The sequence below is a fragment of the Fistularia commersonii genome, chromosome 14 (genome assembly GCF_037954325.1).
Source record: "Fistularia commersonii isolate RoL2024-O1a breed Wild chromosome 14, RoL_Fcom_v1.0, whole genome shotgun sequence".
Lineage (NCBI taxonomy): Eukaryota > Metazoa > Chordata > Actinopteri > Syngnathiformes > Fistulariidae > Fistularia > Fistularia commersonii.
In genome coordinates, this window is record NC_141297.1 from 925,764 (window position 1) to 948,719 (window position 22,956).

Here is a 22,956-nt window from a genome sequence, read left to right on the forward strand (position 1 = left end):
TTATAGGAGAGGTGCATTACACGGGCTTTGTGTTTATTTTGGCAGAATGCCTTCTATACGTGGAAGAAGGTGGAGGGTTTTTATCATGAGGAGAAATCAGACAGTTGCTCATCACGGATTGTTTATTCAATACTACAATACAGCAATGAGGTTCCATCTATGTGCTTTGTAAGTTCAAACAAATCAACCATTAATATTGATAAAATATTCGTTTTGAATTTACAAGAACTGTTACAAGTGCTGTGAGGCGCAAAATTGTATACTTCCTGCAAAAACAAACCCCGGAACTCCGGCACGCCGTGTTTATCGTTCCGGGCGGAACCTTCGTCTCCTCCGAGAAACAGGAAACGCATCATATCTGCGGCCCGCACACCGGAAGTCATCTCCCGCGGAGTCACATTGAAGACTCGAAGCCGGTCACGAAATCCTCCGGTAAAGTGACATTTTGTCATCATATTCTTCAACGATTTATAAGCGTTTTTTGTCGTTTATGATATAAATATAAATGTCCGTGTTGTGTAAGGTTTAAACAAAGCCCCCGCGGGTCAGCAGATGGACCGCATTGCTAGCTATCATTAGCATCTTTGCTAGATCGAACACAGGGACAGCAAGAAACTAGGAAATCCCTGACGTATATTTTTTTTTACCTCCTTATATTAAACACAAGTAGCGTCGCAAAACTCCCCCCCAAGTAATACCGGCTAATGATCATACAGTGCGTTAAACACTCGTTCCAAAGTCTCATGTGTTATATATGTTATGGTAAATGTGTTAGTATTTGTTAGTATGCTAGTATGTGTTCATCGTTGCTAACTGTTGTCATGTAGGTAAGAGGCTGGTTCATTCCGGTCTGGGTTCTGAGCTGAAGATCCGTCACGACTAAGCATTTATTCCACAGGTTCGGTGAACCGCCGACCCACTCCTGATGACTTTATTTTGATGATCTCCGACCATGTTCACCTCAAAGTGTGCCCCTCATCTTCGGATATTGCACAGGGCAACTTGTGAGTAGGAGCGCGTCACTTATCTTCAGTATGTCCATTTGAAAGGGAGAGTGTGTGTGATGCTAAATCCCATGTTATTGTCCCCTCTCGCTGGTCAGGCGCACTTAAAACCCAGGGAAATGTGTTGAAAGGATTCACACAGCCCATTGTTCCTATTTGCTGCTCCATACTGAAGCAGAAACTGACCAACTACTCAACAGCGGCGAACAACACATCTCCACCCCGATGGGTCCAGCTGGAGCCCGAACTGGATGAGGCTCTTGTGCCACGTAAACTGTCAGTAAGTCCTCTGGAGAGCTGGCTCTCCCTGCGATACTCCCTGCCGGCGCTGCCGGAGGCCGCCCTGCCCCAGGAGGAGGCCGAGGTGTTGGAGGAGAAGGTGCTGCCGCCGGTCCTCGTCCCTGTTTTGGAGGACGGCGAGGGTTCAGCCAGCCCTCTGCAGTGCAAGAATGTCCTGCAGATCAGACGGCGTAAAATGAACCGACATAAATACAAGAAGCTCCTGAAACGTACCAAATTCCTGCGGAGGCGAGTGCTTGAGGGCCGGGGCAAGAAGAAGCAGGTGAGGATCTCCTCCGTTCAAACAGGTCACGTCATGTCTGTCTCTGAGTTTCGACCGAGAACATTTTTCAGCAATAGATAATGCTACTAAATATCTTGAATAAAAAACAAAGGGGGGGCAAGAAGGGTTGGTTTTGAAGTACATGCATTTATTGCACTTCTAGCACCCCTGTTTCTTTGACAGCATCACAGAGGTCACATGTCAAACAGTGTTGGGATCTATTGATAAGATGACATCGGGGTCACCGGGGGGACCCGGGTTTTCCCCGGTCCGCCTCGGAGCGCCATCCAATAATAGGGGTAATGCAACCCACCAGAAAACACGCCCGCTGCTCCGTTTTTTTTCTATTCTGTTCACAACATGTACGGCGCAGCCTCCCCACAGCAGGCACACACAGGCATGATACAAGGCTAATGATGCAAATCAATATCCCTGCCCGATCAATAACGCCGGGGGAGAGTTGTCTCAGTACATTTTAGTCTGTAGAACCTTAGTCTGCTTTGACATCCTTGTGACAGAGCTTCTGGTTTGCTGCTGCTGCTGCAGTATCTCCTGCTCTTCACATCACTATGTGATTGTCTAGATCCGGGGTCTCAGACTCGCGGGCCAACTGTGGCCCCTGGAACAATATTTTGTGGCCCCCTGCCTGAAATCAAATCTCTGTGTTTTTTCTCACATGCATCTGGGGGTTTTATACAGTGAGTTTGAAAAAAAAAAAACAGGCAAGGAAAAAATGAAAAAGGAACTTTTCAATGTATTTTTTGCTTCAAAATTTGAAAAGAATGATTTTTCGATGAAAAAACGTCTAGTGACATTGTTAAAACAATCTTTTCTTGTTTCTATAAAAAAACGCCAAAATGATACCAAAAAAAAAAATGGGCAAAAGTAAAAAGATTGATTTAATAACCAGAATAGCCACCACTAGCCTTGCAAACATTATACATGCTACCAATCCTTTTTCTGATAAATTCTAGTGGCAGATTTTCCCACAGTGACAAGAATTTCTTTTAACTCAACAATACTTTTAGGGTGTAATTTCATCACTTTTTTTTTTAATATTCATTTTTAATATAAATTCTCCATGACCTTTTTTTAGAGGAAGAGTTCATTGCACATAAAGATTTTTAGAATTTTCATGTTTACCTCCTTTAAACTGAAACAAAGGAAACATTTGGACTTAGCGTTACTTCTAGGTAATGGTTTTTCTGGTCCGACCCCCTTGACATCACATCAGGACGTCTTTGGCCTCTGGACCTAAATGAGTTTGACACCCCTGGTCTTCATCTACTGTGGGCAAAATTCACCCTGGTTAGGTTCCACGGGGCTTCTCTGTGGAGTCTCCATGTTCTCTGCGTGGGGTTCCTCACACAGTCAAACACATGCAGGAAGTTCACTGGAGGCCCTACAGTGTGCAGATGTGTGAACAAGAGGGTGAATGTTTATGTTTCTCTATGAAATGTGAATGACAGGGGGAACGGTTGTTTTGAACGTCCTGGCAGAATTCACCACAGTTGTTAAGGAGAACGTGGGTCGAGGAGATGACCTTCTGCTGAACGAGTCAGCAGCTTGTCCTTTGTTTGCCCTCCAGAAACGCTTCGAGGAGGACCTGAAGAGGATCTGGGTCCGAGCCGGGCTGAAGAAGGCTCCGGAGGGATGGAGCGCGCCCAAGATCTTCATCAAACAGCACGGCGGCAGGAGAGACTGAGAAACCCCTGGAGATCCCTGCCGCCGACCCGGGACCTTCTGCTGCTCGGCCTCCACCCGTGGGAAATGACACCTCACACCTCCTCGTCGTACAGCGTGCCCGCTCTGCTCGGGAGCCGCTGGAATAAAGTGTGTGTGTTTGTGTGTACGTGTATGTGTGTGTGTGTGTGAGTGCGTGAAGTTCGGTCTCTGCTGTTTGGACTCGAGGGCTCACAACTGTTGATGGAAAACATCTGGGAAAGATACTCCTCTTCCTTTGTTTGTATTTGATTTTCAGTTCACCAGGAAGGTTAAGCATCAAGAAGAATGAGAAGATATGATCATTTTAATGAGGTTGAAGTTTTCTTTCATAACTGATGAAAAGGTGAAATAGTTATTAAAGCAGGTCCTCCGAATCCAGACCAGACCTTCTTTCTCCGCTTTCTTTGTCCCTCCAAACCGACCAGATGTTGTTATTCCAGAAGAAAAGCCGCAATCCTGTGTGTTTTTGTGTCTGCTGGGACCTCCAGATCCGGGGCGTTGGGGGCGCGTCCAGCAGGCGGTGCAGCCCCGCGCCGACACCCCAACCCCCCGCCGGGGGCGGAGCTTGTGGCCGCTAGAGACTCGGTAGGACAAAACATCTGGAGCTCCGTGAACTTGTTTTGTGTTTGAACAGTCTGCATACTCTCCACACACACACACACACACACACACACACCGCTGTCCTCCTGCGCTTCAGCCGGGCTGAGATGCGCCTCGACATGATTCTGCTCCAAAGTAAGTGTTCTGATTTTATTTTTTCCCCGATACAACTGAAGGAAAAGTTATAATGTTGGATGTTTTACTTTGTGAGGCGTGTGTGTGTGTGTGTGTGTGTGTGTGTGTGTGTGTCGGGGGGGGGTTCAGCTCTGCAGCACGGAAAAATACACAAGGCTGCATTTTTAGACGTGATTTCCTCGCAGGTTTTAAAAAGAATGTGTTAGGTTAGTGTTAGTACTCGAGTCACCTTTACCTGATCCTCTGCCAGGCTTATTATTCATTATGACTGTTTTCTTTTCCTTAACGCACTGCTTAAACCGGTCGGTGCTACTTCTATTTTGAGAAGCCTTTGGAATCGGGAGTGTGGAAAAGGGAAAGAAAAGAGAAAGGGGGGGGATCAGGGCTGCTGACATGGACTGTGACGAGCCCCGGCCTGTTGATGGTTTTTGTTCCCGGGACTTTTCTTCTCCTTCTTCTCCTCCTCCTGATGGCCTCCAGCCCAATGTGTTTCTGGTTTGCTGCGGTCTGAAGAGAGGAGTCAGCACAATCCGGCAGCCGGCCATTAAATGTGTCGGTAATGACTGTCTGGCAGCGGGGGGGCGGAGGGTGTTACCGGCCTGTTTACCACAGGACCCTTGTCTAATTAGCAGCCCCGGCAGAAAGCCCTGTGAATCATTAAAAATGTGCCGTGAAGGTCCTGAGGTCTGCAGAACTCCTCGGGTTTATTCCTCCTTTCCTTCCTATCATCTGTTCAAACCTGACGTTTGTCCCGTGGGCGATGGAGTCCCGCTCCCACAGGTGTGCATCTACAGATTAGCGTGTTCTCCAACCAGATGGTACCGGTGGAGCAGAAGGTCTAACCTAGTTTTCGACGCGAGCTGCAGAAACAGCCCCCTCCTGTGTCCACATCCACCCGGCCTTGGAAGGTTCGACGGCGCCGACTGCAGTTCAGAGATAACCCCAACCCCCCTCTAGTGGCGACCAAGGTGTTGGAAAACTCCGCCCGGTCGCAGCGGCGACCCGTTTTTACGGGAAGCCTTGAAAAGAAGTCTCTAAACCCCGGCGAGGGAAGCGTCGGCCGCCGTGGCACCGGAGTGTGTCCGCAGCAGAGTCAACAGGCCCCCTGAATGCGTCTTTGTACATTCGGATTCGCCGCGGAGCCGCGACTCAGCGGTGAATCACAGAATTTATGCCTCGCCGTGCATATTTCATGTGTGAGTGGGACGTCCGCCGTATCGCCCCCGGAGGGGTCGCGTAAGGAGACTGCTGGCTTTGCAAATGGCACTCGCAGGTTATTTGCTAAATGTGTGTTATTATCCCTGCTAACTCAGCAGCACGTTGTTAAGTCTTTAGCGGCGCTGTGAGTCACCGGCCCGTGTGCGTCGGAGGGGCAAATTACAGCGGCCGCGAGCCGTTGTTTTTACCTTCTGTGGGAAAGTTTATACCCCTGGGTAGACCATCCATAAAGTTTTCCGACGCGAGGTCTTGGTGTCTGTGCAGAAGTCATTCCGCTCAGCTTGAAATATTAACGCGCCGCGTGGTGATGTGACCGCAGCGCATTTCTTCTTCTTGAACTCTCCGCAAGAACCGTGAAATGCGATGGAACAGCCCTCACCGACCGGCGAAAAACACCTGGATGGGTCCCGTCAACAAAACACGCAAAAACGGAGGTGGCGTTCGTGATACAACCTTGTCGGTTTCAAAAGCGGCTCCAGATGACGTCGCGCGTTAGCTTGTACTGCTTTCGGCCATCGTGAGACATTTCTGCAACTCATAATTTGCATTTCTTCCCTGATTAAAGGGCTGCATCAAAGCGCCTTCAGATCTCGATCTTCTCCGGTCCGGGTGCGCCGATCCACCTCGGGCTTGTCCTCCTCTGAACCCTCCGCCGGAGGGCTAATCGTGACGGGATCAGATCTGCAACATCTGGGTCACGAAGCTTGTTTTTGCTTCATTCCTTTGTTCGTGTGTCAGGGTTTAGTGAGGCGGGAGGGGCGCCTGCCTCCCCGGGGGGAGGTATTTTTCGGAAGGTCATCGCGCAAAACGACCCAGAAGTCGACTTTGTTTTGGTTTTCGGACGTTTCCGGGAGAGTTAAATGACGGCGGTCCACTTGTGAGTGGCTCGCGCGCTAAAGTCACCTCTTCCCCCCACGCTGAGCTCGGTCCTCCACCCAGAGCCTCCAGGACGGCGGCATAGATGAATGTAGCCTCTGTGTTTTCCGACGGAATAGCACTGTGGGAAACACGGCGTCTGCAAAACAACAACACATGTCCTGCTGGGAAGATCTCTATCTCCAGAAAACATCTTTTTCGTGTTTTTCAAAAAGCGTTCCGCATAATCAGGACCGTTTCCATAAACAGTCCTGTGGGTGAACCCGCTCCCGACGCTCCCGCAGACCTTTAAGCACAAAAGGTGAAGAGCCAACCATGTATGCTCTGAGAGCGTGTTTGCTCCTCGCCGGGAGACGCGTCTAATCGTCCGTGTTTCTTTTTCTGTTTCAGTTCTCGCCGCGTTCCTGTCTGGAGGTACGTCTACATTTCTTTTCCGGAAGCACGATCTTGTTATGTCCGCCGCGCCCGGGCTCCATTTCCTGAGTCCTTGTCCTTATCTGTTGCACCAGCATGGAGTCAGAGCACCAACTTGGGCGTGGTGATGGAGGCCAGGAACGTCACCCTCCCCGCGGGCTCCAAGGCCGTCCTGCCCTGCCACAGCGCCCGCATGGTGTGGACGCAGGACCGACTGAAGGACCGCCAGAGGGTGGTGCACTGGGACGTGGTGCGCAATAACCCGAAGTACTCGGCGGAGCGAATCTTGGACATGTCCCCCGGGGCCCGGCAAAGGGTCTACAACAGCTTCAACAAGGGACGCGTCTCCATCCCGAGCTCCGCCTTCAAAGATGGCAACTTCTCCCTCGTCATCGACAGTAAGCTGTCCGATCCGTCGTCTGTCGTGAACGCAGGAGCGACGGTGGATTCAGAGGCCCGATCTCTGTATACATCTCTGTATCTTCTTTCCTTCAGAAGCCACAGCCAATCATCTGCCTCCATCCAACCTTCTCTCACACCCATGAACCTCCTGTCGTCTTTCCCCCATCCGTAAACCTCCTCCCTGGTCTTACCCTAGACCTCCTCCAACCTCAGCATCCTTTTACGTAGATCCTTCCCATCCCTCTTCTGTCCATGTGCAAACCATCTCAGCCCAGAACATCTAAAGTGTGCTGTCCTTCTGATGGACTCCTTCCTGATCCACTCCATCCTTCTCACTCCCAAAGAGGAGCCTCCACATCGTCACCTCTGCCTCCTGTCTTCTCCTCAGTGTCTCCAAACCAGACACCGTGGCTGCTCTTGACCTCCGCTTCAGACACAAACTCCGCTTCCCTTCATTCTGGCTGATCCTCTTTTCTACATCTGTTTCAACCTTTTTTCATACGTTCCTCCACCTCTTCTCCATCTAACCACCTCTGTCAACTTGTTCCATCACCATAGAAAACCAGAAGGGGCTCAGAGCTGATCCCTGAGGCACTTCCTCCAGGAACTGTCCCACAGCTGTCATACATGTCCTGCACCACTCTTACAGACTTCTCTGGCACCCAGTTGTATGCGTTGTCTGGATTTAAAGTGTTCATTGTGCTTTCTGAAGCAGGAACATTGCTTTATGGAGGCAAAACAAGGAGAAACTATGGAAGAAGGGTCACCTGAGCCCGACTGATGATGTTTTACAGATGTGGTCACAAGTGACAAAGGGGTGTACACCTGCAACCTGCACCACCACTACTGTCAGATCCAGCAGTCCATTCAGATCCAGCTCAACGTGACCAAGTCAGGTGAGCGGTGTGTTTTGGGTGGCGGCGGCCGTCGGGACGCTGGAGCGGACGTTCACGCTCTTGTGCTTCCAGCCCAGAAGGAGAGGCGCTTCTGGGACGGCGAGAAGACGGTGCTGGTGGTGCTGCTGGGCAGCTCGGTGGTGCTGCCCTGCGTCAACCGGCTCTCCCTGTGGAGGGAGGGCCTCCAGGAGGACCAGCAGCAGGTGGCCCACTGGGACTTCCAGCCGCCGGGCGTGCGTCCCGACCGGGCCGACCGGCTGGTGGACCTCTACGCCTCCGGGGAGCGCCGGGACTACGGGCCTCTTTTCGGCCAGAAGATGAGCGTGGAGGAGGACGCTTTCACGTTGGGAGACTTCTCCCTGACCATCTCCGACCTGCGGCCGTCCGACAGAGGCCTGTACTCCTGCCACCTGCACCACCACTACTGCGGCCGCCACGAGAGGCGCATCTTCAGGCTGACGGTGGGACCGGCGCCGCCATCGGATCCCACCACGGCGCCCGCCGTCTTCCAGAACAAAGATCCAGAGCCACGTAAGACTCTCCACAAAAGCACTAAGAGATGCATCCTTCTCCCCCTTCTTCTTCCTTTCCCCTTCTTCTTCTTCTCCTACCCTTTCCCCTTCTTCTCCCCTTCTCCTGCTTTCCTCCCTTCTACTCCCCTTCTTCTTCCCATTCTCCTTGGCTTTCTCCTTCTTCCCTTTCCCCTTCTCCTTCCCCTTCTTCTCCCTTTCTTCTTCCCATTCTCCTTGGCTTTCTCCTGCTCCTTCTCCTCCTTCTCCTTCTCCTTCCCCTTCCCCTTCTCCTTCTTCTCCCCTTCTTCTTCCCATTCTCCTTCTCATTCCCCTTCTCCTTTCTCCTTCTCCTTCTCCTTTCTCCTTCTCCTTCTCCTTCTTTTTCTCCTTGTCCTTCTCCTTCACCTTCTTCTCCCCTTCTTCTTCCCATTCTCCTTGGCTTTCTCCTGCTCCCTCTCCTCCTTCTCCTTCACCTTCACCTTCCCCTTCCCCTTCTCCTTCTCCTTCTTCTCCCCTTTTTCTTCCCATTCTCCTTCTCATTCCCCTTCTCCCTTCACCTTCTCCTTTTCCTTCTCCTTCTTTTTCTCCTCCTCCTTCTCCTTCTCCTTCCCCTTCTCCTTCTCCGTCCCCTTCTCTTTCTCCTTCTCCTTCTCCTTCTCCTTCACCTTCTCCTTCTCCTTCCCCTTCTCCTTCTCCGTCCCCTTCTCTTTCTCCTTCTCCTTCTCCTTCTCCTTCACCTTCTCCTTCTCCTTCCCCTTCTCCTTCTCCGTCCTCGTCTCCTTCTCCTTCTCCTTCCCCTTCACCATCTTCTTCTCCTTCTCCTTCCCCTTCTCCTTCCCCTTCTCTTTCTCTTTCTCTTTCTCCTTCTCCTTCTCCTTTACTTTCTCCTTCACCTTCTCCTTCTCCTTCACCTTCTCCTTCTCCTTCCCCTTCTCCTTCTCCGTCCCCTTCTCTTTCTCCTTCTTCTCCTTCTCCTTCTCCTTCACCTTTTCCTTCTCCTTCTCCTTCCCCTTCTCCTTCTCCGTCCTCGTCTTCTTCTCCTTCTCCTTCCCCTTCCCCTTCTCCTTCCCCTTCTCTTTCTCTTTCTCTTTCTCTTTCTCCTTCTCCTTCTCCTTTACCTTCTCCTTCACCTTCTCCTTCTCCTTCACCTTCTCCTTCTCCGTCCCCTTCTCTTTCTCCTTCTCCTTCACCTTCTCCTTCTCCTTCCCCTTCTCCTTCTCCGTCCTCGTCTCCTTCTCCTTCTCCTTCCCCTTCTCCTTCCCCTTCTCTTTCTCCTTCTCCTTTACCTTCTCCTTCTCCTTCACCATCTTCTTCTCCTTCCCCTTCTCCTTCTCCTTCTCCTTCTTCTCCTTCTCCTTCTCTTTCTCTTTCTCTTTCTCTTTCTCTTTCTCTTTCTCCTTCTCCTTCCCCTTCTCTTTCTCCTTCTCCTTCTCCTTCTCCTTCTCCTTTACCTTCTCCTTCACCTTCTCCTTCTCCGTCCCCTTCTCCTTCTCCTCTTCTTCCCCTTCTCCTTCTCCCAGGTCTGAAAAAAGGTGCATGTTTTTCTTCAGACGGAGAAACCACCGCCCACATTTGGAGGAATACTTGGTCAGTTGAATCAGTTCCTGCTCCTGCCAGTTCTCTGACCTCAGACTGTGTGTGTGTGTGTGTGTGTGTGTGTGTGTGTGTGTGTGTGTGTGTGTGTGTGTGTGTGTGTGTGTGTGTGTGTGTGTGTGTGTGTGTGTGTGGAGGAGCCAGCAGGAGGAGGGGAGAGAAGGAGAAGGAAGAAAGAATGAAAGAGAAGAAAGAAAGGGAGAAAAAAACAGGAAATACAGGAAGGAGGAACGAAAGAAAGACAAAAGAAAGAAATGAGGATTAGAAAGATGGAGGACAGAAAAGGATTGAAGGGAAAAGAGTGTGAAGAACAGAAGGGAAGACAAGGAGAAGGAAAGAAAAGGTTCGAAGAAGATAGAAAAAAAGATAAGAAAGAAAAATGAAAGAGACAGGAAATACTGGAAAGAGGAAAGAGAGAAAAACAAAAGAAAGAAAAGAGAGAACTGAGTGAAAGAAAACAGGATTGAAGGGAAAAGAAGAATGTAAGAAAAGAAAATGGAGGAAGAAAAAGAGAAAAAGGCAGATGAATGGAAGAAAGACAGAAAAAAGAACGACGGGAAGAAAACGAAAGACAGGAAACAAGGAAAAGTGAAAGAAAAATAACAAAAAACTGAAAGAAATAAAAACAAGAAAAGTGAAAGTCATGAAAATGAGAGACAGAAGAGAAGCAAAGAGGAGTGTAAGAAGGCAGAAGACGGACGTCCTGAACTTTGGGTCGTCTTCATCCAAAGCTTCTCCTGTGGACGTCGATCCAGGGGAGGAACCTCCACGTCACGGCTGACCCAGATTCCCGGGTTGTCGCCGCGCGTCTAGACGCGTCTGGGTTTATCGCGCATGCCGGTTCACCAGATGAAACATCTGCGCAACATCTGAGCCTCCGGATCCATGCAGCCGGCGTAGATGAAGGAGGAGCGGCGCCTCCGAGCGAACCTCCTGCTCGGCGCCGCTGCGGGTCTGAAACCAGAGCGTCCGCCGTCACGTGACCCGAGCGGCGGCTCGGTCATGGCGGCCCTCCGGAGCGCTCAGCCGTGCAACCGCGACCTCCTTTTTTAAATGAAGACGCTCTTCTTTACGACGCTGACACGCAATTCCTTTTTCTTCTTCTCCCCTCTGGCGTCCCGAGTGTGTGTGTGTGTGTGTGTGTGTGTGTGTGTGTGTGTGTGTGTGTGTGTGTGTGTGTGTGTGAGGCTAATGTAAATGATCTTGTTCGAGGTTCAACGAAACAGACATGGTTTACAATTGATCATTTTAAGTAAGAATTAGCCACGCTACTTTCGGGAAGCTTTATGCTAATTCTCTTGCCCGATACGACTGCTGTTAGCGTCAGAGCTAAAGGCTCATCGAGCCTGGTGAGCAGGAAGGCCAGTCTTTTGACATTTAAATGCAAGCCGGACTGAGATTCGGGATGTTTTCTGGCAGAGCTGCCGTCTGGCAGCGTCCGCCGGCACAGCTCGGAGAGAAAACGTCCTAAAAATCTCAGTCCGTATTGCAATTAAATGCCAAAATGCTCGCCTCCTCGCTACATTTCTCAGGTGTGACCAAAGCTAGACGTTCGCTCCAAAGGCACTTGGGGTGCCGACCATGCCGAGCTAACCCAATCACGACTAACTCACAGCTCAGAGCCAGTTAGCCCAGTTAGCCCCGTTAGCTCAGTTCGCTCAGTTGGCTACAACCAATTTGCTCAAATGTATTTGACGGTACCTTTTGCTCAGCTGATCGTCGCCCCTTTGCCAGTTATTCACAATCAGCCTTTTTCCCAACAAGAATGCTAATGCTAGCCTTGGCAGCGTCCATCGAGCCGGAATGCTAATGTTTACAAAGAAGAAAGGGTCGATGGAAGAGTTGTGGAGGCATGAATGACATGTTTAGCCTTTATTTAGAGCTGAGGTTTACTTTATCTGATCATAATGAGGTGTTTACATAGAACACATTTTATCCTCTTTGGACAAAATGATTATAATTCTAGATTTCGCTTAAGCCGCTGAATAACGGGCCGAGCAGAAGCAGATTTCTTTATATGGCACTTTTCATATGCAATGCAACTGGGAGAAAGGTGACAAAAAAAACACAAATATTAAGTAAAAGGGTGTGCTCATAAGAAAACAGGAAAAACAGGAATGACGTTGAACTCGTTTACGACGCCACCGCCCGTGAAACAGAGAACTTGGCGCGCAGCACGTCTGCAGGCGGTGCATCTCCAAGATCATTGATTTGGCTCGCCGTTCTTAATAATCCCGATCGACCCGTGCGGTCTGGACGAGCTGTCCGGGGGCGACACGAGCCGGAGGTGTTATTTTCCGAACGCGACTAGACTTCTGTATTTGTGAGGAAGGGGGGGACGGGACGGGACGTGAAAAATATGGAAAACAGACATGCAGACAAACCGCATAATGGCATTTGCCTTTCTGTCCTCACACTTTTCCCCTCTTTCATGGTCAGACCGTGTTTTTCTGCGGACGGAAAAAAAAATAACAGCTGCATGACATCAGGTCTGGGAGTCATTAGCTGCGTTTTGACATTTAACTCCTGCTCTCCCTCCGACCGACCGGCTTTTGGAGGCCGATGAAAAAAGATGTCCGGATGGATTTAAGGGCTCCGTAGAAACGCCCTTCGCCGTAAATCTTGTTTATTGCCGTTATATTAGCCCGCTGCGGCAGAAAGAAATACTCTCGTAAATCTTAACAAAGAAACCGAGTGTTTGCGCCGGAGTTCCCCGAGGTGAACGCAACGCAAAACACACTTATCCTTTCCTCCGGTCGGCGCAGGGTTTTAACCGACGCTTTGCTTTTCCGTTTCTGCCTCCAGGGGTGGAAGAGGTGGAGAGTCCCCGCGTGGTGACCGTCATCTTGCCCGAGCACAGAGGTTATTTTGTGCAACATCTGGGCTACTTCCTGGCGACCTTCCTGCTGCTGGCGGCCGTCGTCGTCGCCGTCGTGGTGCTGACTCGACGCCGCAAAAAGAGAGGTGGCGTAAACGCGGCGCAGAGACACGCTAAATATGGATTCCGGCTTTTGACCCGTTTGCCTCGTTTCAGGGCTGGAGTACGACCTGCGGAGATACGACGAGTAAGAAACCTCCCCCCCGAAGCCGTGGAGTTTTTTTTTCTTTCCATCTTCCGATCTATTTTTAGGGAAACGGCTTCCTGTTTGTGCGCAGGAGGAACGTGGTGAGCGAAGGTGAGATATCGCCGGACTGCACGGAGCTGAGGACCTTTCACCGAGAACCCTCGTGTTCAGGTACGGCGCCGCCTCTCGTGGCCGTACGGGAAGCGAGCGAGCGAACGCCGGCGTAACCCGCGTGCCCTCTCGTCCGCAGACTACAAGAACAACCTGCTGAAAGAGCGAGACATGACCAAGCACTGCAACAAGGGTGAGCGGGGGGAAAGCGCGGCCTCCCTGTAAAAACCGATACCCGACAAGTAGCTGCGAGCGGCAGATCGACGTTCTGATTGCTTTAACGTTCCTCTGGCTCTCACTCAGACCTCGATGGGAAGCTGTGGAAGTGAGGGAGACATTCTTGAGACGCCGCTGGCAGGACCAGGGCGACGACCGGGGGGAGAGAGGAAAGGAACCGGGGAAGTAGGGAAAAGAAGAAAAAAAAAAAAAAGGGAGAAGCCAAGGAGAGGACAGGAGGAACGCTCCCTCTGCTGAAACTTTTTATTTTTATGTTACTTGCGACGTCACCAGCTTTGTAGACAATACGGTGAGACTTTTATCGGGTCCGTCGTCCGCGCGTTTGTCAGTCGGTCTGTGTTGAATATTAAGCATTCTATCATCACTTGTTAGCGTGTTCTCTACTAAAATGCATGCTGTTTATTCAACCCTATTACGTGTATTGTGCTCGCTTACGGAGCCGCGAGCTCGCGGCGCCGCTCAAGTCATTTGCAACACGTTTTTGCACAAATTCTGCTGTACTGTCATTTGCAAAAGACAAATTTTTTACTGTATACGGCCGGCGCTCCACACTTTTGTCGGGGCGGAGTCGATTCGAATTGGCGTCTCTGACGAAAACCCGTAAACGATAGTCTTTCCCAGGCGGCCGTGTCCGTCCACGCCGTGGATCTGAAGCTCTTTCTATTAAAACTCAGGACAATAAGTAAAGGATCCGAATAATTCATCTTTCTGGCCCCTGTGAGAACAGATCACTGACTCTGAATCTGCTGCTGGTCACACAGGTCCAGGTCGACACCTGCACCAAACTAGAACACGCTGCGGGAAAAAGCGTGCTCTCTTCTACTATATGACGCTGAGAAAAAAAAAAAAAAAATCTGTAACCCACCGTTTACTACTTTCATGGTCACTCCTTCTTGCTCTCTCTCTCTCACACACACACACACACACACTCCAAGGTCCTTGTTTGTTTTAATAAAAATATTTCTGATATTAAAATCCCACCACATTGCTCTTGGACTCTTCATATAAACGACAGGATTTGAAGCGGGAATTGAAAAATTCCCCGGCTAGAGGAGGAAGAAGAGGAGGGCGGGTAATAGCAGGAGCAAAGTTCCCAACGAGGGATTAATAAAGTATAAAATGATTAGTATTATAGACAGTGTTGCTCTTATATATGTAGCTCATACATTAAGCTCAATAGACGAATAGATATATAGCAGTACATCCACCACATTGCGCAATAAAACTCCAAATCTATTTTAATTCCCACGAAAATAACTTATTTGACTAGTTTCCCTTTTGCGTTCACATGTTTAATCCACACATGCTCAGTACATTTTCGGCCTCTTAAAATAATCGCCAAAGTCATTTTTTTGGAAAAAAAAAAACAGTCATATTAAGAAGTTGATTTGGACACAAAAAAAATGTCAAATTATTTGAAGAAGTTTATAATATACGCACATACATTAAATAATCGGTAATTCAGATACAGTGTTTTCACAGTGGTACGTTGTGGACAGTCTGGAAAAAAAAAATCTGATGGAAGTTTCCTGAAGACTCACTTGGAATTATGATTAAAAATGGTAAAAAAATAATACTCAAAAACCATCTGTTAATCTGCATGTCGATCACAAAAACTCTTCCCATCTAAAGGTCATTTATCCCTTTCTGATCACAAGGGTGGAAGGAGAAGTAAAAAAAGAACAGGAAACTTATTTTCTTAAAAAAACGTGTTTTCCCCCTGACCTTTTTAAAATACTTTCATATCATACAAAACCACAATTTAAAAGTCACTTTAGGTTGGAAGAGGACAGCTTCGGGCCAAATTGCCGTTACGCTTAAATATCTGTTGATAACAGATTATAAAGGAGTATTTGTCATGAAGACTGTGGTGGAACAACAGAAAAAAAAAAAAAAAGTTTTGGTCTCACTGGATGTTTTTAGGGAATTGAAGGATGTAATTTCGTTTATCTATTTATGTATTACGGGACGGTGTTCAAAAAACATTAGGCTCAAACAGAGCCAAGATGTTTGTACCAGATTCCAGCGAGAGAGCTGATTTCCATCTGCAGTCGCATGGAGACTTAATGGAAAGTAACAAAAGGAACATTAGCCTGAGCGTCAGTGTTCCCATCCCTGCTCATCCAAGCACGAGGACAACAGAACATTGCATTAAACCATTCAGTGCCCAAAACATCCAATTCATCCATATAATGGATAAAACACAAGATGGCCAGATGGCCATCTGGTAGCCGCAGCCAAACGCCATACATTGTCCAAAGTGCTTTGTACGTTTCATCTCTTGCAAAAGTTTAAAATGCACAGCGATGCAATATCCATACGGATATTTCTCAGGACGACCTGGAGGCAGACGCTTTGGTAGATGTTCACCTGGACTCATGCTTTTCTCATCACAGAATCAACACACAAGTTAAGAAAATGAGCGATTTTTAATCGCACTCTTGTTTGCAACGTGGAAGGTTTTCCAGGGCTCGGGTTCAAGGCGGACAGATTTACACAAAAACACAAATGCCATTCTCCAGATTTTATGCGGGAAAGAATGCATGTATCACTCCCCATTAGCATCTCAATGCTAAACATGTTGCAGCTAGCATGGAAAGTTAGCTTTGCTGCGGAAGACAACGGCATTGCTAGTCCGAGCTAGCAGAGTTTCTTCAGTCAACACAACTTCATATTCATGAAGAGACATACAACAGTTCACATGTCATTTAGAGACGCACATACTTTGTCATTTACAAGTCCTTCAAGCAGAGACATCCTCATTCATCCTCTCATTCACTTATCCTATAGAGACATCCTCATTCACCCTCTCATCAACATCAACCGTCTATCTACCCTTGAGGTCTACATATAAGGACGTGATCATCATATTCTCCAGCAGGCAGAGGCCGTCACCGCCACCGTACAGAGGGAGTCAGTAGAAACAGTGAAGGAGTACAGATACCTGGGCACGGTCTTCAACAACCTCCTGAAGTTCTTCTCCAACACTGAGGTCATCAGGAAATGTCACCAACGGCAGGACCTGCTCAGGAAGCTGAGGGCATTTGAGGTCATTTGAGGTCATTTGGCACCCCAACCCCCCCACACTGTCTGCCGCAACTATGAATAGTATCGTTTCTCTATAAAATTGTGGACATGAAGAATAAAATTAAAAAAAAAAAAAAAATTTAAAAGAGAATTTTATATATATATATATATATATATATATATAAAATTCTCTTTTTAAATTACATATATATATATATTTTATATATATATATAACATTTCTCTCTCTTTAAACATATATATATGTATGTATGTATGTATGTATGTATATATATATATATATATATATATATATATTTTTTTTTTTTTTTTACTTGTGAAGCGCTATAAAAGCGCTATAAAAATCCCATGTATTATTATTATTATTATTATTATTATATATATATATCATACTTTACGAATAGTATCATTTGTCTATGAACTTGTAATATCAGAATCAGAAAAACTTTATTTGTCCCCGAGGGGCATTTGGGGCAGCAGCATCAAAATTGTGAACATAAAGAATGTAATTAAGAAAAATGAAATAAAAGGAAAAAAAATAAAAAAAGAGAGACAATTCTCTCTCTATATATATATATATGTATAAAAGAGAAAAAAAATTGTATATATATGAAATATACATAAAAAAGAAAAAGAACAGAGAGAATCATATGTGTTCTTTTTCTTAATTGTTAAAACTTCATTTATATCACATTTAAAAAAAAGAAAGAAGAGAGAATATTATATATATAGAATTCTCTTCTTTCTTCTTAGATATATTTTATACATATATATACCATTTATATATATGTGTATATATATATGTGCATATATTTGTACCCTAGGGGCGATTGGTGTGGCGGCATCAAAATTGTAAGCATCAAGAAAGAAAAAAAATAAAATAAATATATATATATATATATATATATATATATATATATGTGTATATATGATTCTCTCCTACATTTTTGGGGAATTTTTTTTCTTGATCATCAGAATTTCTGATATAACAATTTTACAGACAAACGATACTATTTATAGTTGCGGGGGGTGAATAACAGAAAACAATTGAGAAGCACCATGAATGGATAGATGGATGGATGGATGGATGGATGCAAAGATAGGTGCATGGATGTATGTATGTATGTATGTATTCATGTATGTATGTATGGATGGATGGATAGATGGACGCATGTACGTATGGATGGATGGATGGGATGATGTATCAATGTATGTAAGGATGGATGGATGCATAGATGGGTTTAGGATGTATGCATGAATGTATGTATGTATGTATGGAGGTATGGATGTATGTATGTATGTGTGTATGTATGTATGTATGGATGGATGGATGGATGCATGTATGTATGTATGTATGTATGGAGGTATGGATGTATGTATGTATGTGTGTATGTATGTATGTATGTATGGATGGATGGATGCATGTATGTATGTATGTATGTATGGAGGTATGTATGTATGTATGTATGTGTGTATGTATGTATGTATGTATGTATGTATGTATGGATGGATAGATGGATAGATGGATGGCTGCATAGATGTTTTGATGCATAGATGGGTGCATGGATGGATGCATGTATTTATGTACGTATGGATGGATGGATGTATTGATAGATTTATGTATTGATGGATGGATGGATGGATGGACGTGTCTGGTGCGCCCCCTGGGGCCTATCTATCTATCTATCTATCTATCTATCTATGTATCTATCTATCTATCTATCTATCTATCTCTCTCGCTCTCTCTCTCTCTCTCTCATGCTAGCAGCAGCGGTGGGTCGAGTGCGCAGCCCTGCGCGCACATCCGGGTCACACCGCTAGATGACAGCACAGCACCGTCTCTACAATTAGCTTGAGCGTGTATGTGTGTGTGTGTGTATGTATGTGTGTGTGTGTGCGTCGGAGAGAGAGAGAGAAAAAAAAATAAAAAAAATAAAAAGCAATATTCCCAACTCCATATCGCAAGGATGTGGACTGTCCCTCCCAGTTTCAGTGTGGAGAGCCGCCGCAGCGCCACACCGGAGCAGGAACACGGGCAGCCGCGGCGCGTCACGCCCGGCGCCTCCGCCGCCCTCGCCGAACACTCGGATCTCCCGTCGCGCCGAATCCGGGCTTCTTCCTCCGCGGACGCGGTTATGTTATTCTACGGGTAGCAGGCGAACGTAGCAGGCCCCGGGTCGTAGCGCCTTTTCCCCTCCCTCCCTCCCCGATGGCGGAGACTAAAATCATCTACCACATCGACGAGGAGGAAACCCCCTACCTGGTCAAGCTGGCCGTCGCCCCGGAGAAAGTAACCTTGGCGGATTTTAAAAATGTCCTCAACAACCGACCGGTTAACAGCTACAAATTCTTTTTCAAATCGATGGACCAGGATTTCGGGTGAGTGTCGGGACGACGTCCCTCCCCCCCCCCTTCCAACCGCCCCCCGACCCCGTTTTTACTGTTATTACGAGTGTTTTATTGGTGTTATTATTCCCGTTATTAGCGGTTATTAGCCCCGGTTCACTTGCTAGCTTGTGGCGGCCGAAGCGCCGGGGCTTCGCCGCTCATATTCGGCCGCGGGCGGCAGCTCACGCCGCCGGACCCCGCACTGTTACATGTGTGCAAAGTAGTGCCCTGACACACACACACACACACACACACACACATACACACACACACAAACGCACGGCACCTGCTCGGCGTTCTAGGCTACCCCGAGAAGACACACACACACACACACACACACACACACACACAAGGTGTTTGAAGTGAGACCGGATCCGTCCGGAGTCCTAATGACGCAGGATCACACACACATACACACACACAACCACACACACACACAACCACACACACACACACACACACACACACACACACACACACACACACACACACACACACACACACACACACACACTCACGCATTTTACCGCCTTTGTATCTTCCATGTTTTGGTTCAGGGCATCATGAGTTGTATATTTGGATTATTACTATTTTTTTTAGTTGCACAGGTGACCCCCCCCCCCCTCCAACATTCTCTCTCTCTCTCTCTCTCTCTCACACACACACACACACACACACACACACACACACATGTTACTGCCTTTGTATCTTCCATGTTTTGGTCCAGGGCATCATGAGGTTGGTGTTCGGATTATTACTATTTTTTTAGTTGCACAGGTGACCCCCCCACCCCTCCTACATTCTCTCTCTCTCACACACACACACACACACACACACACACACACACACACTCACACTCACACTCACACATCTTACTTCCTTTGTATCTTCCATGTTTTGGTCTAGGGCATCAGGAGGTTGGTGTTCGGATTATTACTATTTTTTTTTAGTTGCACAGGTGACCCTCCAACATTCTCTCTCTCACACACACACACACACACACACACACACACACACACACACACACACAAAACTGCCTTTGTATCCCCCATGTTTTGGGCCAGGGGCATCAGGAGGTGGGTGTTTTGATTATTACTATTTTTCTTTAGTTGCACAGGTGACGCCCCCCACCTCCAACATTCTCTCTCTCTCACACACACACACACACACACACACACGCCGACACACACCCTGCGGTTATTAAGTCATTATTCATGTTTTGTTACAGAATTGCCTTCAACTTTGCAAACAGGTCAATAACAAATGCTAACACCTACAGCCTGCGAGGTACAAAGTGGAGGGCCGTCCTTGTATTTCTGCAAGGACGACCCCGTGCACTTTGACCCCGGGGTACACGGCACGAGCCCCAAAACAACTGGTCACGCAATGCGGAAGAAGTACACGCGAGAGCGCATCGAAGCCAAGAAAATGTTCAAGTCACTTGAGGTTTTCTTAACAAGGCCAGGAACATCGGCCGGATCCAAAATGATTATATTTAACAAAGAAAATGGCGACTAATAGCGTGTGTTTTTTTCTTTACAAATAGCGCAACCATAAATATGCATTTAATAACCCCTGCATTATCAGAGAGGTGAAACCCACTGTGACCTCAGATTGAACCCTTTACAGTAAATAATTAATTGTCACCATGAAGAACACGTGGAAAAGGGATTGTGAGATTCGGAGGGACGTTCGTACGTCCGGCGAGACGCTCCAGACAAAGGAGGGATCCAAACTCAAATCTGGGAATTTGCGTGAAAACAAAGACAGAAATCACAATAATGCTAAAAACATACGACTGGGAAAGGAAATAATAACCGAGTATTTATCACCATACTGTCAGCGTCTGTCCTCTTAGGAATCTTGTTGGACGACAAGAAATTACAAATATTTTCTTTTATAAAAAAAAACATCCTCATACCAGGGTTCATATCTGTCCGGGAGATGCTGGACCTCACCTTATCTCTCATGCCAGCCGAACACACACACACACACACACACACACACACACACACACACACACACAGGGTATGGAAAGTGAAGAGATTCATGAGAATTGTGGGTTTCAGGAAACCTCCGGGAGCCATTTTTTTTTATGTGCTCGCGGCGAGTCTCGATTCTCGCTGGACGAGTTTGTTGTCACAGGATGTGAAGTGATATAACAACAAGGGGTCAGTCATCTGTTTTCCTTATCTCAGGGCGCCGTCTACGCGCTGGGATTCCCCCCCCGGCCGCCGTCACCGAACACTAGATTTACTGTCGTGGGCAAAGCGCGATCCAGGTCTCGTCCCGTTTTACGGCGTGATGATTTGATGTGGTGAATATGATGACGGCGGGGGAAATAAACGGATGGAGGTGTGTGTCGGCGGGCACGTCGCGTCCGTAAGAGGATTTTCATTACATCTCCTACAAGATGTTTCTTTATACCGATGACGGACGTGCGGATTAATTTAGCGCCGTCGCTAATCTCATGATTATTACGTCCCATCACGGCTTCACGTCCGCTCGGCTCGCACCTCCGATCTCCAGCCTCGGAAGGGGTGGGGCGCGTGGGTGTCGGGGCAGGGAGATCTACCCTGCCGAGGATGACATATTTGTGTCAGCGCCCGTTTCATTCCACTCAGACGAGTCATGCACGGGCCGGCACGCACTCATATCTCCTCGTGTAGCTACGATTGGAGGAAATACAAAGGCATGCAGTGTCTACGGAGCCAGACGTCATGCGTTTCCACCGCGGCCCTGACCTTACGAGGGAAACCGCCTCTTCCTGGCGGCAGGCCGGAGCCCTTTGCGTCGCTTTAACCCGCGCCCCTCCCCAGCCCCCGGCTTCCTGCCTCTCTTAGCGTGGCGAGGCGGGACCGCTCACTGCCGGGGCCTCAGGTGATCGACAAGCAGATTATGGAAACAAACAAAGCATGTTTGCTTTCCCCGCGCGGCGACGTAGCCGCGTGTTGCCGAACACGCTGACCGGCTGCGAACGGGAGGAGGGCGGCGGCGGCGAGGGAGGTCTCGCGCAGAGCGGTTAGAAAACTAAAACATAATGGCGTCTCCGGCTTTTGAGTTCAGGTGGAATATTCGGCGAGCGCCTTATGGTACTGGCACGCTATGGAAGCGAAGGAGGTAGCGGCGCCTTTGTGGCAGCCATGCTGGCCGCGCCGCATAGGCACAGGCAGTATGGCTGGCGGAGAATTAGCAAGGGAGGAATAAGACTGCCGAACAGAGGAGGAAAAACATCAAATCCCTCGCAGTTATAGACGGTGTTTGAAATGTAAATGAGCAGTCAGTGCAAGGTCCCCCGTAGTAGACCCCCTGCGGAGCGCAGGAGAAAAAAAATCCAGCCATTTTCTTATGGGATTGGCGAGCTGCGTCGGTGCCGGCTTTATCAGCTCTTCAAACAGCGGCCACACAAATTTGATAAAGGGTTCGCCAGATAAACAGCAACGGCGTACCCCGTTACCATGGCGGGCGAGTCCTCTGAGTCCATAGTGCGTGCACGCGCACACACACACACACACGCACACACACACACACACGGCACGACGTGCTGCGGCGTTTCCGACAGAGAAAAGCAACTGAAATCAAACGAGCAAACATTTCCGTGCAGAATTTAAAAAGCTCAGGTTTTTTGTTTTTGTTGATATCCACTCGTTCATTCATCAATATTCATAAGGCAGGAAGCTAATTGAGACGGGGTTGTTTTGACGCGACCCACTTAGCGTTTCTATCCCAAGATTCCAAGGTAGATGACGGGGCGCTGGTTGACGACCGTGTCTTTCTCTTGCCGGTGGCGAGGGGGGTCGAAGAAGCCGCGGTAATGCGAGTCACAGAGGCACTCTGGAGGTGAGGAGGCAGCCAAGCTCCTTGTCTGAAAGCAGCGGCCTTGTTTGTGCCTCTGAAAATGGGGGCGGGGGGGCCGGCGAGGGGCGGGGGGATGGATCTTTCCTCTTTGAGTTGGAGAAAAATCTGCACAAATGCACCCCCTCCCTCCTTTGACTTGTGTTGAGGAAGGGGGGGAGACCTGAGAGGGAGCCGCAATCATCTCGGCGTTATAAGGGAAAAGCTACGTCCCCGTCGGACACCTCGCCGACCGTCTGGATCGCCCTAAAGACGTACTCGACAACGTTTTAATTAAGAGGAACCCTTAATCTACGCTTGTCCTTAATTCCCTCCTG

The 22,956-nt window shown here is 48.1% G+C and overlaps 3 protein-coding genes across 6 annotated transcripts in view; all 3 read left to right on the forward strand.

The window, feature by feature from the left end:
• The first annotated feature begins 372 nt into the window (after positions 1-372).
• Positions 373-3,666, forward strand: aurkaip1 (aurora kinase A interacting protein 1). Its single transcript, XM_086160083.1, has 4 exons — positions 373-432; positions 899-1,004; positions 1,103-1,566; positions 3,155-3,666. Exons 2-4 carry the CDS (start codon positions 953-955, stop codon positions 3,269-3,271), a joined length of 633 nt encoding a protein of 210 aa, XP_086016209.1. The 5' UTR covers positions 373-432; positions 899-952; the 3' UTR covers positions 3,272-3,666.
• Positions 3,667-3,880: 214 nt separating this feature from the next.
• LOC147226820 (matrix remodeling-associated protein 8-like) lies at positions 3,881-14,330 on the forward strand. 2 transcript variants are annotated; one of them, XM_086160082.1, is made up of 10 exons: positions 3,882-4,026; positions 6,511-6,534; positions 6,630-6,932; positions 7,731-7,832; positions 7,905-8,363; positions 12,743-12,901; positions 12,972-13,002; positions 13,094-13,173; positions 13,253-13,306; positions 13,417-14,330. In XM_086160082.1, exons 1-10 carry the CDS (start codon positions 3,999-4,001, stop codon positions 13,440-13,442), a joined length of 1,266 nt encoding a protein of 421 aa, XP_086016208.1. In that variant the 5' UTR covers positions 3,882-3,998; the 3' UTR covers positions 13,443-14,330. The 2 variants fall into 2 exon arrangements, with proteins under 2 accessions (XP_086016207.1, XP_086016208.1); XM_086160081.1 differs by having other exon boundaries at positions 3,881-4,026; positions 13,253-13,484.
• Positions 14,331-18,260: 3,930 nt separating this feature from the next.
• LOC147226821 (segment polarity protein dishevelled homolog DVL-1-like) overlaps positions 18,261-22,956 on the forward strand; it is a 29,119-nt gene continuing 24,423 nt past the window's right edge. For all 3 annotated transcript variants that reach the window (XM_086160084.1, XM_086160085.1, XM_086160086.1), the window contains exon 1: positions 18,261-18,775. In XM_086160084.1, the coding sequence (XP_086016210.1) occupies positions 18,606-18,775 (170 nt within the window). In that variant the 5' untranslated portion in view covers positions 18,261-18,605. The remainder of the gene's footprint in view (positions 18,776-22,956) is intronic.